The sequence below is a fragment of the Oryza brachyantha genome, chromosome 8 (genome assembly GCF_000231095.2).
Source record: "Oryza brachyantha chromosome 8, ObraRS2, whole genome shotgun sequence".
NCBI lineage: Eukaryota > Viridiplantae > Streptophyta > Magnoliopsida > Poales > Poaceae > Oryza > Oryza brachyantha.
In genome coordinates this window covers 15,504,974-15,522,816 of record NC_023170.2, presented here as the reverse complement: position 1 = coordinate 15,522,816, position 17,843 = coordinate 15,504,974, and the positions used below count along the sequence as shown (strand labels likewise).

General features: G+C 39.1%; 1 protein-coding gene across 1 annotated transcript; it reads right to left on the bottom strand.

Moving 5' to 3' along the window:
* Nucleotides 1-13,396: 13,396 nt before the first annotated feature.
* LOC102705095 (wall-associated receptor kinase 3-like) lies at nucleotides 13,397-16,726 on the bottom strand. The gene is made up of 3 exons (XM_006659494.3): nucleotides 15,832-16,726; nucleotides 14,990-15,139; nucleotides 13,397-14,875 (listed from the first exon to the last, which is right to left on the bottom strand). Exons 1-3 carry the CDS (start codon nucleotides 16,724-16,726, stop codon nucleotides 13,647-13,649), a joined length of 2,274 nt encoding a protein of 757 aa, XP_006659557.1. The 3' UTR covers nucleotides 13,397-13,646.
* Between the last annotated feature and the right edge of the window lie 1,117 nt (nucleotides 16,727-17,843).

Here is a 17,843-nt window from a genome sequence, read left to right as displayed (position 1 = left end):
ATCTTTGGCTCTTGTCTGTCTGGTTGGTTGTTTTGCACACTTGCACTCTGCTGCTACATGTGGAGTACTAGTATTTTTATAATGGTGGGGGATAGGTGCGCCCATGGTATTTCTCCATGGTTGCCGTTCTGTCTCCTACTCCTACCCTAAAAAAGATGCTGGGTTTGGGACGGTGACAACGGCACAACGCTACGATGGATGGGGAGAAGTGGATGCACGGACGGGTCGGACGCTGGCGTCGGGGGCTGGGAATTGGGAATGGAAGCCGTCCGTGTCAATGGACGGATCGCCGGGGCATCGGTGGAAGAGTCGGGGGCCGGTGTCGTGGGATTCGGTCCCGCCACCGTCCGTGCCGCCGGCGGCACCCCCGCACGTGTGATCCCCCATAGGCGCGCGAAATGACCTTCCTGCCCCCCTCCCCCTCCCCCTCCCCCTCGTCCTCGGAAAGAGGCATGGCGCCCACGTCTGCGCAATCGCTCTGCTCGTCTCGAGATGAACCATCGATGGCTCATTGGCTCGAAGCTGCGGAGAGAGATGAGAGGGGTACCGGTACGGTACGTGCGGGCCGGGGCGCACGTGATGCGGCAGGGCCGAGACGAGAGGTGAGGCCGTGAAGTGGCGGCCCCGTTGTTGGTGGTGGTCAAAAGTGGTGCGGTGCCTGTTGGCTGTTGCTATGTAATGTATGGAGTAGTAATAGTGCTTTGTGGCGCGGTGCATTGGTGGACCAGCACGGCCCCTCCCCATGCCCTTCCCTCCCCTGCCTTTCCCCTCTTATCTCCATTTTGGGCTTTAGCTGTTTCGGACCCCTCTTTCTCACGCACGCAAATAGTCATATGTCCTCTTCCACGAGCTAGAAGCAAAACTAATTTATTACAATCTAAAAAATAGATTTATAGCATGCGGCTAGCTCCATGTATGTAACTATAGATTCTCATTAGCTAAGTGTTGTTTAGGTGAATTTCTGACTTTCGGAGATTCTCGTGAGAATCTGTAGCTATCAAAAACTCCCTAAACAAGATCCTAGTTTGATTTGCTACTCTATCGAAATGCATCCTACCGAAGTTTTGACACATACCAAACTAAATATCATCTTAAATTTTTATCCTACCATATATTTATCATTCCCGTAAATTTATTATCGTTGTCACTAATTGAAACACTCTTATTAAATCTATCCCACTCAATTTTTGGTAGCACCAGCTAAAATAAATTCGTAAGAAAACATATCTCCATCAACCGAGGGCTTCTCGGACTAACGTTGCTGGTTTGGTTCTCCTTCTCCTCGTCATTGTCCCTCTCTTAACCATTGTAGTGTTTTTTCTAAATAAAACTTAGAAGAGGTTCATATCTGTTTGGTAGATGTGGGTTTCTCTTTTAGGATGTCTATGGAGTTAGGTTTCTCTCTAGCTTTTTAAATCTTTTTCATCTCTTCGTCGATGTCTTCTGATTCCACGGGATTGTTGATGAAGTCCTAAGAAGGCTTGTCTACTGGGTTACTGAGGGGGTGTTTGGATCCTCCAATTTAGTCCCTATCATATCGAATGTTTGGACACTAATTAGAAGTATTAAATATAGACTATTAATAAAACCCACCCTATACTCTGGACTATTTCATGAGACGAATCTATTGAGCCTAATTAGTCCATAATTAGCGAATGTGATGCTACAGTAAACATTTGCTAATTGTGGATTAATTAGGCTTAAAAAATTTGTCTAATGAAATAACCTTTATTTATGCAATTAGTTTTATTATTGGTCTATATTTAATACTCTTAATTAATGTTCAAACATCCGATGTGACAAGGGACTGCGAAAAAGTTCCTAGATCCAAACAACCACCGAGGATTCAAGTGGTGGAATTGGCTTTAGAATTCATGTACTCTATTTCTTTGGTGACACCGGTTTGCAGTCTTGCCAAACAATTGAAAATGATGTTCAATACACGTTTATGAATTTTTGTGCTTGTCGGAGTTGGTTAGCATTATGACTATTCTCATTTGCTCGTATCTTTTGCGGTGATCCAAGATGTGAAATATTTTTAGCCTGTGTTGGTAAATTTTATTTCTTTTAGTGTAACAGCAGGATTGTAAATTTGTAATTGTTTCTCATATATAATATTATCGAGAGATTTGTTTCAGTCCAATAAAAAGTATCTCGAGGTATCGGTACCTCAAGTTACCAAATCATTTCTAATCGTTGGATCAAACATTACACATTCTACTCAGCTAGATCCAATTGTGAAAAGAGTTTTTTTACCATCCTTAAAAAGGTACATTGTATCTTGATGTACTAAAAATTTGTACTAAAATTCTTAGTATCTTGAGGTACTTTTCAAGAATGACGAAAAAACTCTTATGAAAAACGATTTGGTACCTCGAGGTACCGATATCTAAATATACTTTTTGTTGGATCGGAGCAAGTCTCTATTATCGATCTTCTTTCGCTCAAAAGAAAGTAGCACTAAATTATTGTGCTTATGTTGGCAGTTGGCACAAGATTAGATGACCAGTGTAGGTGTGACCAAAACGCAGACTGCTTCCATACCGAAAAGCCTAGTGTGGGTGTTATCACTGCACCGTCATGCTACTCTATTTCTTCTCGTGGCCTCATGGGGACATCTCACACGATCTACTTTTGCTTCCATATCCATCAAAAGCTGTGAGATGACAACACGAGGGAACAATTTTTCCATGCACCTAGTTTCACCATAAGAGGGTGAATGTGCTGAGGTACGCCCGAGAGAGCTGTTCAAGTGAGGAATCCTTCCATTCAAAAAAAAAGCGAGGAATCCTTATTTTATTTTCTTTCCTTGTATTTCTTATCTATTTCTGTATTTCAGATTTTTTTTGCCTAAGACATTTAGAAAGTATATCCTTGTATAGTAAACTGTTGGATCGCTAAATATGAACGATAACTCTATCATTGGACCATTGGGTAGCCGATTATACATGAAAACCCTAATACAAAATCCTATCTTGCCTTTTCATGTCCCGTTAGCGTTAAGTGTCTTACCATAACCAATCTAGCCAAAAGGATGTGTTCTTTCTCTTAGATTATTTTCAGCTTTGTCCTTGTCTTTTTGGCACATATTTTTTGAAGCACTAAATTGTATGTTTTTTATTTGCAAAACGTTTTTAATAGAAGTACAACATCTCCCCTTTTAAAGTAGATTTTTTATCTTTCATAATAGTTAATTATATCATTTATACCATTTAATAACTATGATAAAAATAAAAATTCTTCAATCTTCCATCCTCCAGCTATATTAGACACAACTTTAGATCTAGCCTTCTGGTCTTTGATTATGGATGAAAGAGATAGATTGTGACTACGGGCAATTTCATCCCCCAAAATTTGGGTGAAAATCAGGTGCGTTCCTGCTAGGTTATATATATCCCTTTTTGTAAGTTTGTTTTTTTATGATTACAATGAGAGTACACATGTACAAACATTACCACACTTATCTACCCATACGGGATCACATCTTCTTATCACACTCTCAACATATGAAGGCCACGGTGAATTCACATGCCTACCCATGTTCCTTTTCTTTCTTCGTTATTTTTCTATGTACGAAATGGTAAAAAGGGACACATAGCAAAGAGTCTTTGATTGGCAAACTGTTGGCCTGCTTAGCGGAACCCCGAATTAAAATGGGAAACATAGGTGATTTTGAATTTTTAGAATTTGATTTTAGGACTAGTGGGTTTGTGTTTGCTATTTTTTTTGTCTGGTTTTTTTTCAGTACGCTAAGAAGACAAATATAAAACATAGATAAAATTATTGTTATTTTTTAAAAAAAAACTGATCCAAAGTTGCGACAACAATTCTAGGTTTTGTATGATCAAAGTGCAGGCTTGTTGTCTAGAGGAAATATTTTTGATTTTTCATAAAAGCAAATAATTAATATATCTTCAAAGTAGGAACTTGCTATTGTTTGTGTTCCACATGTAAAGGTGCTAGTCAACAGCACATGCTACACATATTGTTCAACTCTCTTCTGAAACAGAGATTTGAATGGCAAAACAGAAGTCATCCCTGCTAACAGGTAAGCCTCACAGCAAAGGAAAAAAACCTCTCCCTACCTTTCACTGTGTGAAAGATGGAATTCATCCCACGTGAGTTTGGAGAAAAAAAAAAAGACGTTTTTTTTCTCTTGGACCCCTACCTTCTCCTTTGATCAGCAAGCCAAAGCCTTATAACTCGTTCTCTTGGTCAGCTCTTTATGGGAACAATCTTCTCCCTTATCTCTCCTAAAAGGCTTTGATCCTCTGCATCAGAGTCTAGAGCTAGAATGATCTCATTGGTAGCCACCTCATTTGTGTGTGTGCTGGTGTGGTTATTTGAGAAATAAGTAGAGGCAATGCATTTTGTTTTTCTTATAACTGCATCCAAATTCTCTTCTTTGTTATTAAGATTTAGAAGCAAGTATAGAACAGTTGCAAGCTGTCATAATTTTTTTGGATTATGTGAAAGATGCAGAAACACACGCAAGTTGTCATTTGTTCATTACTAGTATTCTTATGTTTTTTAATGAATTTTATCCCCTCCAATCAATTAACCTCCATTTATCTCTTGCCATTCACTAAATTATTTTCTCTCATTTATATTTTGGAAAGACGTCGATGTCGTATTAGATGTGTTATCTATCCATTCATATATGTATCCAATAATAGTATAGAATTTGACTTTGTACACCTAATAGTACAAAAGTTAGGAGTTTTCTTCAACATCGAAAAAAAACATCAGCGTAGCAATGTTAATCGACATTCAATTTTCTTACACAATTGTTGATAGTTGTAAAGTCTAATAGAGATAAACAACCAATATGTTTTATACTCTTTCTAAAAAATACTTTTAGTATAGGTCCTCATAAACTTTATGTATCCCTAACTAAGCTCATATTGACATGTTTTGTGAACATGATCTGATAGTTGTCCACATGGCCTGCAGCCACAGATGATCCTTAGATGAGCTCATGCTACTATGCTAGGTTGTGTGTGCTCAAAAACCTCTAGTATTCTAACCAAAAATACATTTACATCTTAGGTGCAGAGAAGCCTTCCTCCCTCCACTCCACTCCACTCTCTCTCTCTCTCTCTAACCCACACGCTTGTGCTTTGTGCAACTAGCAGCAGCTCATTTGGGACATGAAGAAGGAGGAGGATGCCAATGCTACCATCTCCTGCAACCTGCCTTCCCTTCCTCAGCATGCTTCTCTGCTCCTCGTCTCCGGGAGGCCGTTCCGGTGACCTCGTCGTCGCCGCCGCCGCCGCTATCTTCTCAGTTCTTCTGCAGAGCCAAGGCATGGAGGCCACCATGCGAGCTTAGCTGAACAAATGGAGAGTTTTGGTGAAGAATAAACCGTTCCATGATACTGATATGATGGTATGCAGGAAGGCCAGGCATTTTTTTCCCCTGAATTCAAATTCTTCTCTTTTTTTTTCTTTTTCTTTTTTGCTTTCCTCTCCTTGGCACCTGTTGCCGTTCTTGCTGCTTTAGTTTGCTGAGACTATCTTTAGCTCTTCTAATTATGATGTAAGACCATTGGTCTTGTCACCAGAAATTGAGATGGTCCTGAAGATTTCATATGACTATATAGATATATGTGTATGTATAAAGTCGCCTTTTAATTAGTATGGAGCTCAAATTAACAATCTTACAGCTTATAATTCAAATATTTGCTTCTGCATTTGGTTATTGTAATGTTCTTGAAGGAGAAATTAATTATCCATGAGCATGCATGCGAATCATGTTGTTTCTATCTACTATGTATTCCCTGGTTCTGAAGTGCAATGCAGTGGCTGTTTATTACATGAGTACTGAAATGAAATCTGCTATATTTTTCTCTCTATATTCAGTGGATTTCAGTAAGCATTTTCAGTCTAGAATAAGGTGGTGTTTAGATTGAGAAAATTTTTGGGAGAAGTGTCACATCAAATGTTTGACCGGATGTCGGAAGGGGTTTTCGGACACGAATGAAAAAACGAATTTCACGGCTAGCCTACCGCGAGACGAATCTTTTGAGCCTATTAATCCGTCATTAGCGCATGTTGGTTACTATAGCACTTATGACTAATCATGGACTAATTAGGCTCAAAAGATTCGTCTCAAGATTTCTTTCGTAACTGTGCAATTAGTTTTTTGGTTCATCTATGTTTAATAATTTATTTAGGTATCCAAAGATTCGATGTGATGTTTTTGGAAAAAAATTTGAGAACTAAACAAGGCCTAAATTCTACGAGACAGTACATCCTGCATACTGTTCTGCAATGCAAGCTTGATAACTCCTGCCATTGCAAAGAATCATGGAGCAAACGTTATGCTCATTGCCTTTTGTCTTTTAGGTGCCTTTAGCGTGTGGTTTTCAGACTCTTGATCGCTCTTGACTAATGGACCAGTCATGCACTTTGTGTTCATCTGTTGCGACATAGCTTCTATGATTGTAGTGGTTGTTGAGAACTACTACTAGTGTTTAGCATATTGTTTATCTAGCTTATACACATTTGATTGTTTTATCAATTTTTTTCTTCTAGCTAGTTTTTATACACACTTGCAATTTGTCATTTATCTTGCAGTTTGGTTTAATATGCTGGTGATGTACAGCTAGCTTCCTTCTACACATCTACTTGTTTGTGCCCTAACAACCACCACCAAGGACACTTCTCATAAATATTTGTTTTCTCTCTTGTGTTGCATCACATCCTTGTCCATAACTTGTTGACACCACAACTGTTCAAAGCTTCCCTTTTCCTGTTACTCCCCTGTAAGCTCTTTTTGACTGGTCAAAGCCACTTAATTAGCTTACCATGTAGAGCTTATTTTGGTAAGAGTAATGGACATCAGAGGATAAGCAAGATCAATACTCCTCCCTTTCTAGGGTTCCTCATGTATCAAACCTTTCTATGCATGGTAAATTTGTAGTATAGTAGTAGTACAGACAATTGCACCAACTATATGTTTTCAGTGTACTCTCTATTATTGGGGACAGAGACAATATGCCTTCTTGAAACCTAGAAAAAGATCAAATACTCAATGTAACTATCTGAACTACTAACTAAAGGCACAAACGATTGAGTTACCTAACAAATTTAAAAATTTACTTTGGATAGATCAAATGGCGAACTTTTATATATATTGCATAAAACGCCCATTTAGCAGCTTAGAATGACGATAATCCATAATGGATAATGAGATAAACACATGGCCTCAAACTGAATTCTCTGACAATATTAAACCAGTGACCTGTTCTTCCTTACTCGCAAGAAGATAAAATTTCTTCTCTTAGCAATTCAAACTGCTACTTCTATAGCATGTTTACTCATAAACTTATCGTTAAAAAATATCTGCAAAATTAGCTTTGCTCCGTTGAGGGAGCCACGGCAACATCGCTCGAGGCATACACACATAGATGCATTAACAAAAATGGACACGCATCCAAGAATTTGCCGGCCTCGGGATTCACAGCACTCTCCCCGACCAAGCGCATGACGAGAAAAATATACAAAATTTGCAGCGCCCCGTAGCATATGCAGCACGAAACGTGGATCGCTATTAATTAGTAATTAAGGCGCGGCATCAGCGTCGCCATCTTGATCGCCTTTGTTTAATTAGTCGATGCATACATATACGAGAGACTGTGTTCTTGAGCTGCTGCTGGTTTTGACTTTTGGGATCAAATACATGCTGCAAGTTCACCTGCCATTGTGAGAAATTTGTGGCCTAGGGGGTTGAAAGTTTTTAAGGCCTAGCCTGTAGCTTCTGTGAGTGTTTACACCTGCTTGCACTAGTTTTAGGGTTTGCTTATGGTCCTATTGGTTTCTGCTTATGTTTATAAGCTAAAATTTAAATTTTTAACCTTAAATTTGAAATAGATTTTAGGAGGTCTTTTTATCGTAGTTTATTTTTCAGTCTTTGATTTTAGATAGCTAGGAACATGGATATAAAATTTTATTCAAAAAATATTTTTCATTTGTAAGTACGTTGCTTGGCCTTTTCCTTGAATAGGCTAAATTTGTTCTATTGATATGCATTTCGTGTAGGTGTGTTTTTTTCTGCTGAGTAGCTAAATGATTTTATGATGATTATTCGAAAGAGTACAAACAAATAAATAAACTATTGTCGAATAAAAAAATAAATTAAAAAACTTTTTTATGAAAAGAATCAGGTATTAAAAAAGTTTCAAATCGTATCGTTTAAAGTTTGAAAGATGTGTGCATTAATTCATTAAGCCATTGAATTAAAAGGAGAAAATACACTTAATTAGGGGCAGAGGATGGCTAGGATTCTAGTTTTTCGATTTCTGCGTACAACGCTTTGACCATCCGTCTTATTTGAAAAATTTATAAAAAAACTTAAAAAATTAGTCACGTATAAAATATTATTCATATTTTATCATCTAGTAACAATAAAATTATTAATTATAAAAACATTTCAAATAAAATGAAGAGTCAAAACACTGTATCTAAAAACTGAAAAATGACCAAAATATGGAACTTATATGGAGGTAGTGCTTGTCTTGGATGAGCGCCTGAGCCAGCAGCTACAGTGCATGCAACGCATTTGCCTGCGGCACGCCACAACCAAGCAACCAATCAAGGATTTTTTTAAAATAATATTATTTTAATAAAAAAATTGCAAAAATAAGTTCCTGGCAAATAAAATTATGAAAGTAGCATCCATTCGTTTGACAAGGTGCCTATCGAACAGGATTGGTGTCATGGTGTGTGATATATGTTATCTTAGTGTCTTGATGAATTTACTCCATGGTGAAAGAGAGTATTCTCTATTCTTTCCCGTAAATGCATAAATGCATTGGTGTGTGATGCCATTGTGTATATTTTACTAAGTGTATTTATTTAAGTGATAGATTGTTATACTATTAATTGATTAGTTTTATTTTTACTCAATAGTTTATATGCTGTTTAACTTTGGTCATGTTATCTCCCCTTGTACAGGGAAGATTTGGAAGCAAAGGCTTTCTTTCTTCTATACAAATGTCAAGCTGAGCAATTCCAATGTTTTGCATTGACAAGTGATCGATTCTACCAATTATTAAAATGAATGTCAGTTCTATGAAATGTTAGCACATAAGTGTTTTCTTCCTTTTTTTTTCGCTTACTGACTTCAGCTGATCATTAGTTAAACCCCACTAATATTATGCCAAAATTCTATTATACTCTTGTCAGTGCTGTAAATACGAAAAATCTCATAGATATTTACTTACCTGGGGTAAGGAATGTCATATCCTCAATTGTATAAGAAAATATATCTTGAAATGAAGGATAAGACATCAGAGTAGATAGGAAAGCATGTCCTAAGAAGAAAAGATTTTACTAGCCCAATGCGAAAATGACTATAACTGCACGGTCATATTTTATGAGTTCTATTTGAACAAGTAGCATATGCGGTTATAAATACAAGGCCTCCTAGGAGGATAGTGCATCAAAATCTTAAGTCATACCAAGCCATATCAAGTTGCGCTTAGAAGGATCTCATAAACTAGCCGCCAACCACCCCACCAAAGTTAGATGTTGCCAATATACTTGAGTAGGTTAGACTAAGGACTCCATCCACACACTTTATACTCGATGTGATCTACCAAAGACATGTAAACAGAAGAATTACTATTACCCATATCAGGTTTTGAACATGTATAAAATTTTATGTCTAATTATATGTCTTTTGTCTTTTTGTTGTAAAATTGATTGTATACTTGTATTAACATTATCTGATACACATGAACATCGTAGTCGAGGGGTTAGCCATCAAAATTGGTGCATTAGGTAAAATAATATGGTGTTCACAGGATCTTCAAAGATATGGCACCAAGGAACAGAGAATTTTTGATGAGGAATTATACGACAACTTTGGATTGGGAAGTATAATCTCGCCCGAGATCGATTCCCCACCTTAAGATCAATACTATCACTATCTTGGTCGCTAGATCTCCATCATGAAGCACCCAATTCACATTTGCAATCGCCAATATGATGTAAACAATTAAGCACAACCATAGAAGTGCGTTATCAGAACAAGGAGTACTTCATAAATTTTAGGGGTAGAATTGTTTTTATAGGATTAAAAGAGATCAACTAACAATCAATTGACAATGATGGTAAAAGTAGAATAAAAATATTTAAATCGTAGAATCTCTCTTAAACATAAACCTAGATGTCATTTCACTCGCTATGACAAGTGACTTGACTTTCAGGCCAGTGAAATTTCTGGTTTAAAGGCTTAGTTGGCAAAAAAAAAAGAAAAAGAAAAAGGAGCTTCTTTACTCCCAACAAATCTGCTTTCCCCGAATGATTACCTATTTGACTGAAAAGGCATATATAGATGCGCAGCCGACAGCTAGTGCAATGGACAAATCTTGCTTAGTACTAACTGTACTATATGCATCCAAAAGGACAATTCTTTTAAACATGATTGTTGTATTATTTAACAAGAGATTCTACACACCTATGATGAAACACCATGTACACCACCTCTTCGAATTAAACCACATGCTTACCCAAGTGACACGCTCAGAACAAGAATATTAACCTCTGCCTCTGCAACTAATATATATTTGCAGCATATATTTTTTTTACGTTTCAATATTACCATTATGTTTATTTCATATTATAAGATATTTTGACCATAACTAAATTTATCGATGGATTAACATGTATATTTTATACATGTGTCCAAATTCAATGGCATTTATTAACCTAAAGAGAAACATAACATATCTTATAATATGAAATAGTGGTAATATTATATAGTCTCATTTGAACCCAAAATTTTAGAACAAAAAACATGCATTTTCATAATATCCTAAACTTACTAAATTTTACGAATATCTACGATGAGTCGGTGAGACATTTAAACTTAAAACTACACTTAATGAACCGTACTGACAGTTAAAACGACATATTTTTATGACCGAAAAGACGAAAAAGATAGAAAAACGTCGAAGAGAACACAGGAGCTATGTAGGGGGGACTGGAGAGAGTGGGCGTGTGGGGGTAGCCGGCCGGACGGGGTGGGGTGATTGGTTTGGTGGTCCACCGTACGTACATTTGACTCGAGAATCATTCATGTCGTGTCCCCGGCTTTCCCCTTGTCCTCGCCGGAAAGGAAGGGATCGGAAAAGCGACCGGAGTAACGCCTCGCCAGCGATCCGGCCCCGTCGCCTCGCCGTCGCCGCTGCAGCCAGCCAGGTAGCGAGCATCTCCGCATGCACGCACGCACGCCGTGATGGCCATGCATGGTCGATGGGACTCGTCGAGACGAGAGAGAGAGAGGGGGGGGGGGGGGGGGGGGGAGGAAAGGAAAGAGAGATATTCCCTTGACAAACGGTCGCGGCCAACCAATCGGCCGTGTCCTGTCGTCGTCGGCGACGACCAACGCCGCATGCATGCACGTAGCGATCCATCGATCTATCAACAATCTTGCGTGCTTGAATTATTGATTCTTACGCGTACGTGTATACATGTGCATGCTCGAGGGTAGGTGTACCGTGTATATGGAAAAGACATAATGGAAAACACAAACGACATATTTATAAATAAAAAATAATTTATAAATATATTTTTTTATATGTGTATGTTTAATGACGTAAATGCTAAGGCTGAAAAATAAAATTTGCTAAAAAAAACTTAAAAATAACTCTAAATTTATGGTTGAAACCTAAAATTTTGGCTTATACTTAAGCCAAAATATAGGGGTGAAGATAGATTGAGACGATGGATTATGAAGGTGGCTTAATTTGTCTTGTGGCTGTTCGATCATCCGTGAGAGGTGAGATCAAGAATTCGAGATGGATGCGAGAGCGAGCTGCCTGCCTGCCGGGGTGTTGTCGGCCAGTGGTGCCTGGTGCCTCCGTCTCAGTTTCACCGCGTTCAGAATTCAGAAACTACTGTCAGAGTCAAGACGGGAACAGTTTCTTCAGCACGTAAGTGGATTTCCACTCTTTTTTTATGTAACGTAAATAGTCATTAAATTTTTTTTTAAAAAAATAGGTTAATATGAGATATATCACAAAAGTGTTATGCAAGCATCTACATGCATGCAACAAACCATTTGACATTGCTGAGGTAAACAATTACAAAAGTGTTATGCAGTCATATTCGGTTGAATAGTTGCATATCAGATAGAACTTTTTTGTTGTTTTGCTAAGAAAGTGCTACTAACAATTAAGAATTTCCAATGTTGCACATGTTCTTCTATTTACAACAGCAGACACATCGGTGTGATCTGATCAGCGAGAAGTTGCATGCTTTCTCCGTTCCAAAATAAACAAATATATGATTAAACATGGCATTTACCAGTACTATTAATTTGGACCGATTATCTATTTAGATTTATAGGACTAGGAGGATCCTAGAATTCCCTACTGATCTCTTTTGTTTGTAGGATAAGTACGGTTGATCCATGATCGGTCCTCTGCAATCTGCACCAATTACACTCTTTATACGCTGCGTGTTTCACTGCCACTAGAAGAGTCATCATCATCTGAATCTCCTCTCGCAGGAATGATAAACACATTGGACTCATCAGGTGATCTGAAGCTAACTCTCCTCTGCATGCTGCTTTTCAGACAATTCCTGCTGATGGCGATGCTCTCATCGGCGATCGACGAACAGAACTCCAGCTTCAACTGGCTGATCTTTGAAGAGTTCGTTGGAGCTAGAGTTTCTGATCGACTGCCTCCATGACACAGCTTACCGGTGGATACATGATGTGTTCAAGAGTGATCCGACTCCTGCTCCTCCTCCAGCGAGGCTTTCGCCATTCTCTTGCTTTTGCAAGCAGCTGGGCAAAATCATGTCCCGAATCAATCTGGCATGGGAAGAACTGCAGTACTACAAGCTCACCTTTTTTCCTTTTTTTTTACTCTGAAGAATGAGTGAACTGAAGTGGTGAATTACTACCATTCAGTCACCTTGTATTGGTATAGTGACATGTTATGGACAGGAAGCATGTGTAACTGAATATCCATTGTAAGTTCAGTTATCTATTCTGCATAGAACACATCAGTTTGACAGATCTATGGTGATAACTGCAAGGATCAAGGGGAGACAAACATTTTGCTTAGTTTGGAACTCCGGGCAACTTGTAACAAATTAGGAGCCCAACAAATTAAAGCTAGTACTTTCTCTCTCCCTCTCTCTCTATAAGAAAACTACCTGGAGAAACCTGCTTCTGTTGTTGTTTTCTGAATACTACACGAGGAACTAATTAATGAGGGACGAGCTAGCACCATCTCAATTTCTGCCGCCATCTGAGTTTGTTAGAGATTATATTTAATAAAATCTAACAAAGAATATATTTTGATAGTATATATGTTTTATGTTGCAAATGTTGCATAGTTTTTACATGCGATGAACTTTTAACTGAGATATGCCATTTTTGCTCGATCAGTGCATAGTGGTACTCAACTACTCGAATTTTGTTGCAAGTTATTACATCATGCATAAACTGCAAAGGACTGCAGGGAAATGTCAAGTTCCCGTGCTCTGTTAAAAATCGTGCAGAGTTGTGGAGGACCATACTGATACAGTTTGGAAGTTCCTTGCAGTTGCAAATGCTTCAAGAGAAGCGTAAAAAATACCCAAGAACAAAATGAAACCTTATGAACTAAGATGAGAGTCAGCTGGTCATCGAGGAAAACTCATAGATGACCAGAATTCCTCCTCCATGCTGAGCCGCCTGCTTAAGCTGTGATAATAACCAGCGTGGCCAGCAATGATATTGGAATTACAATTACTCTCTTCAATTGATGGATAATTCAGCAGAACTGAATGCCGTTGAGCTAACTGATCACTTCTGATAGTATTTACAGCACTCTGGAACCCTTCAAGTTTCACCTCAACCTGCCGCATCGTCGGCCTGTCTTCACCCTTTAAGTTTAAGCACATCACAGCAATTTCTGCCACTTCTCTGGCTTCTTCTTCTCCCCCCTCATCAATGATTTGACTGTCTACTATTTCACAGAGCCTGTCCTCACTGACTAGCAGGATGAATTGTTCAATTAGATTGAAGCCTTCCGGTGAAATGTAGGTAGTTGGCTTTCTTCGGGTTATTAGTTCCACGAGTATGACACCGAAGCTGTATACATCACTTTTCTCCGTAAGTCGGCTTGTACGGTAGTACTCTGGATCTAAATATCCAAAAGTTCCTTGGATAGTAGTAGTTAGAGTAGTTTGATCAATTGGAATGCCTCGAGAAGCTCCAAAGTCTGATACTTTTGCTATGAGCCTATCATCAAGTAGGATGTTGGTAGTCTTGATATCTCTGTGGATGATTGATACCGAAGCAGCTGAATGCAGATAGGCAAGAGATCTTGCTATTTCAAGGGCTATCATCAGCCGTCCTGTCCATGGGATTGATTGTGCAGAGTCGACATGGAGATGCTCATGAAGTGTTCCATTTGAAATGAACTCGTACACTAACAATGGAACTTCTGTCTCAAGACAACATCCAAAAAGCTTCACTACGTTCCTGTGATTCACTTGGGAAAGTATGGCAACCTCGTTAATAAATCCATCAATTTCTCTCTTAATCGCATATCTTGACTTCTTGATAGCAACAACGCGTTGGTCAGACAGAATCCCTTTATAGACAGTTCCATGGCCACCACCACCGAGTTTTCGAGACTCACTAAAATTGTTTGTTGCCTTCTCAAGCTCATCTAAGCTGAATATCATCCTTTCAGCGATATCCTTGTCTACGAGTTGATGAAGCAACAGTCCTCGGTTTTGCTTGAAGAAAATTTCCTTCAGTCTTTTGGCCTTTCGAGACTTGAGCTTGCGCCTTATGATAACACCAGCAAGAATTAGTGATACGATGACTATACTGCCACCAAGTCCTATTGCAATGATGAGTCCTGGATACGTAAGAAAATGTAAATTTTAAATTGTTTAGGCCTATAAATTGATCTCAACAAAAAAGATAGTATTTGAAGCATTAGCCCCAGACACTGACTGAACTTTTCTGTTACCTGACATTTTCAGTTTGCCTGAAACACATCCATTTTGTATCTGGGCGTTACCAGATGTGCCACCTGGACAGATACACTCATATGATCCTACTGTATTTATGCATTTCCCAAAGCAAAGGGGTGGATTTGGCAGCATGCATTCATTAATATCTGGGAAAAATGAAATACAAAATTAAATAGCGTAAAGTGATCACACAGTATGGTCAGATATATCTGGAGCTGCATTTTACACTTTAATTAGGGGATGTGCCCTTGTATGTTTCTAACCTCTCAAATGTCAATCTAATAGTTCTGAAAATTTCTTTAAAATTTTGATAGTACTGATACAATAGACATCTATGATCCCACAAAATTTTAACTCCAAACCAATCTACATATAGAAAAACAAAAGGACCAAATTCAACTTTGGAATAGTATCAGCACCATTATAGCCAGAGTCTGTTGCTTTGGCAACTTCTGTGGAACTTGCAGTCCTGCATGCCTGTGAAGTGATATGAGAATAATCTATGGCTCTATAATTTGAACTTTCAAAAAATCTTTACAACTATCATCTCTGTCCCAATATAATTGTGTTTGTCGATTTGCTTGTCCAACGTTTGATCATCCGTCTTATTTGAAAAAATTATGAAAAAAAATTAAAAAATAGTCATACATAAAGTATTATTCATATTTTATCATCTAATAATTAAAAATATTAATTATTAATTTATTTAAATAAGACAGACGATCAAACGTTAAACATAACAATAAAGAAAATACACTTATTGTGGGACGGGGGAGTATTTAAGTGACATGAAAAGCATGAGGGCACTAGCTGACATATCTGCGGATAAGTATCATACCCTGGCATCCGTTTCGCATGTAAGGGTTGCCCTCATATCCTGAGCGGCACTTGCACGCATAGCCTCTCTCCGCTGGGTCGTCAAGGCACTCGCTGTTCTCACTGAGGCACCCAAAGTCACTCAGCTTCTGCGCCTCCACGCACGACGAGCTACCCAGCATCCAATCCACCACCGTCCGGACACCCACATTCTCTGCAGCATCCGGCGCCCCACTCAGCCTCGCGAGGACCTGTTTCTGCAGCAGCATGGCGTTGTCCGCCCTCCTCCACCACTCCCCCTTCACCACGACCATGCTCGTGTTGAAGCTTCTCCCCCCGCCGAGGGACACGAGCTTGATCACGTACGAGTTGTGGCCTTCGAGCACCGTCGTGTTGCAGCAGCCAACGCCGGAGCATGTGCCGTCGGTTGCCAGCACGGGGTAGCCTGACCGGCAGGCTGAAGCACAGGTGCTGCTGCTAGAATTGTCTCCTGCTGCTGCAGGAGGGCTTACGAAGAACTGGAAACCGCATCCTAGGGCGACGAAAACGTTCATGGATGCTGATAGCTGGTAGAGGCTGCCATCCAGGCTGAGGTTCCAGCTCTGTTTGTAGCTGCTGCTCCCCAGCATCTGGGTGATCCCGGTGTCGAGGTGCAGAACTCTGCGTGACAGCTTTATCTTGCGAACCTCGTATCCGGGGTCGTTCATGAAGAGCTTGGGGGGATCATAAGCCGGGTCGCACACTAGTTTGAAGCCCTCACGGAAGCATCGGTCGTCGCCAACTCCGAACGGGTAAGGTATGCTTATGTTTCCACATGATTCAGTGCAACCAGGCAATGCTGTCTTGTATGATAGTAGCAGGGGCATTGCTGCTAGAAACTGCAGCAATTGCAGTGCAGCTATGGCAAAAAGATGCATTTTTTTTCTTGGACAGGGGGTAGAAGGGAGTAGGTGTTTACTCAAGCCAGTGTCTTGTCACATATATAGGTCTTGATAAAGCATTTTGCTGAACCTGGTCTTTGCTACCTTGGAAAGTTTCTTCGCTAGTTTTACTGGATAAGATGTGATCAGATTATTGGCGAGTGGTTGCAGTGAAAGGGTACGTAGACTAGTGGTTACAGTGATCTAAGTAACACATAAGATCCTAGATTCAAATCTTCATAAAAGCATGAATTTCAGATAGGGTATTTGAGGGGCTAAATCTCCCTATTTAGACTAAGTTCCCAAAATTTTCAAAATAAAAAAATAAAAATAAATGCATATATCCGAGTGGATATAAAGGCCGGGTGAAAAAAACCTTCTCTAAAAGAATTGGCGAGTGTGATTGTTTGGTTAGTCTTCCCATTTGCTAGCACTAATAATTGTTGTGTATTAATCAGGGTGGTTATCTATCAATTTATCAACCTTGAAAAACAGGGCGGCAGGTTTAAAAAACTGTCAATCTAGGACAGGAAAGGAAGCAATACAATGGAAAATTCATTTATCTGGAGTTTTGCAGTTTGGAACTCTCTAAATAGCAAACCTCAAGAGAGCTCAGATATATTTATCCACATCTGTATCCACCTCAGGTCCTTGACTTTAGCTCCCCACGGAAGCCAAGACTGTGTCCAGTCAAACTGCTGATATCATTGGATTAGCACCCAAGAAAAAGATTACATTGAAACGTCGAACATACGTTAAAATGGACGCTAGTGATTTGGGAAGTTGTTCAGACTTCAGATATGCATCACCATTATGAACTATTCATGATTTGCGAACTTGATAACAGTTTCCACTCGTTCAAACTTCGGATACACATCACCATTATGAACTATTTTTTTAACACAACATCACCGTTATGAACTACGTTGATAGGGTTTGATTCTAGTTCTCAACAAACAGAAAAAATTGCACAAAGAAAAAGAAAACCTGGAAAAAGAGGTATGGGAAAATGTCTTGGCGTGAACAGATTAAAAGGTTAAATTTAAAAGATATTGCACTTCATAGGTACGTGTAGTAACGGCGATGCTCTTGTGTGACATTTTGTTTCGCTACT

What these genes read in the sequence shown, in the direction of transcription:
- LOC102705095 (XM_006659494.3), bottom strand. Translation starts at nt 16,726, where the DNA reads ATGCATCTTTTTGCCATAGCTGCACTGCAATTGCTGCAGTTTCTAGCA. An exon ending in CATGCGAAACGGATGCCAGG is followed by an intron (nt 15,140 to 15,831) that starts GTATGATACTTA and finishes CATTTTTCCCAG; the next exon opens with ATATTAATGAATGCATGCTG. An exon ending in AGGCAAACTGAAAATGTCAG is followed by an intron (nt 14,876 to 14,989) that starts GTAACAGAAAAG and finishes TTACGTATCCAG; the next exon opens with GACTCATCATTGCAATAGGA.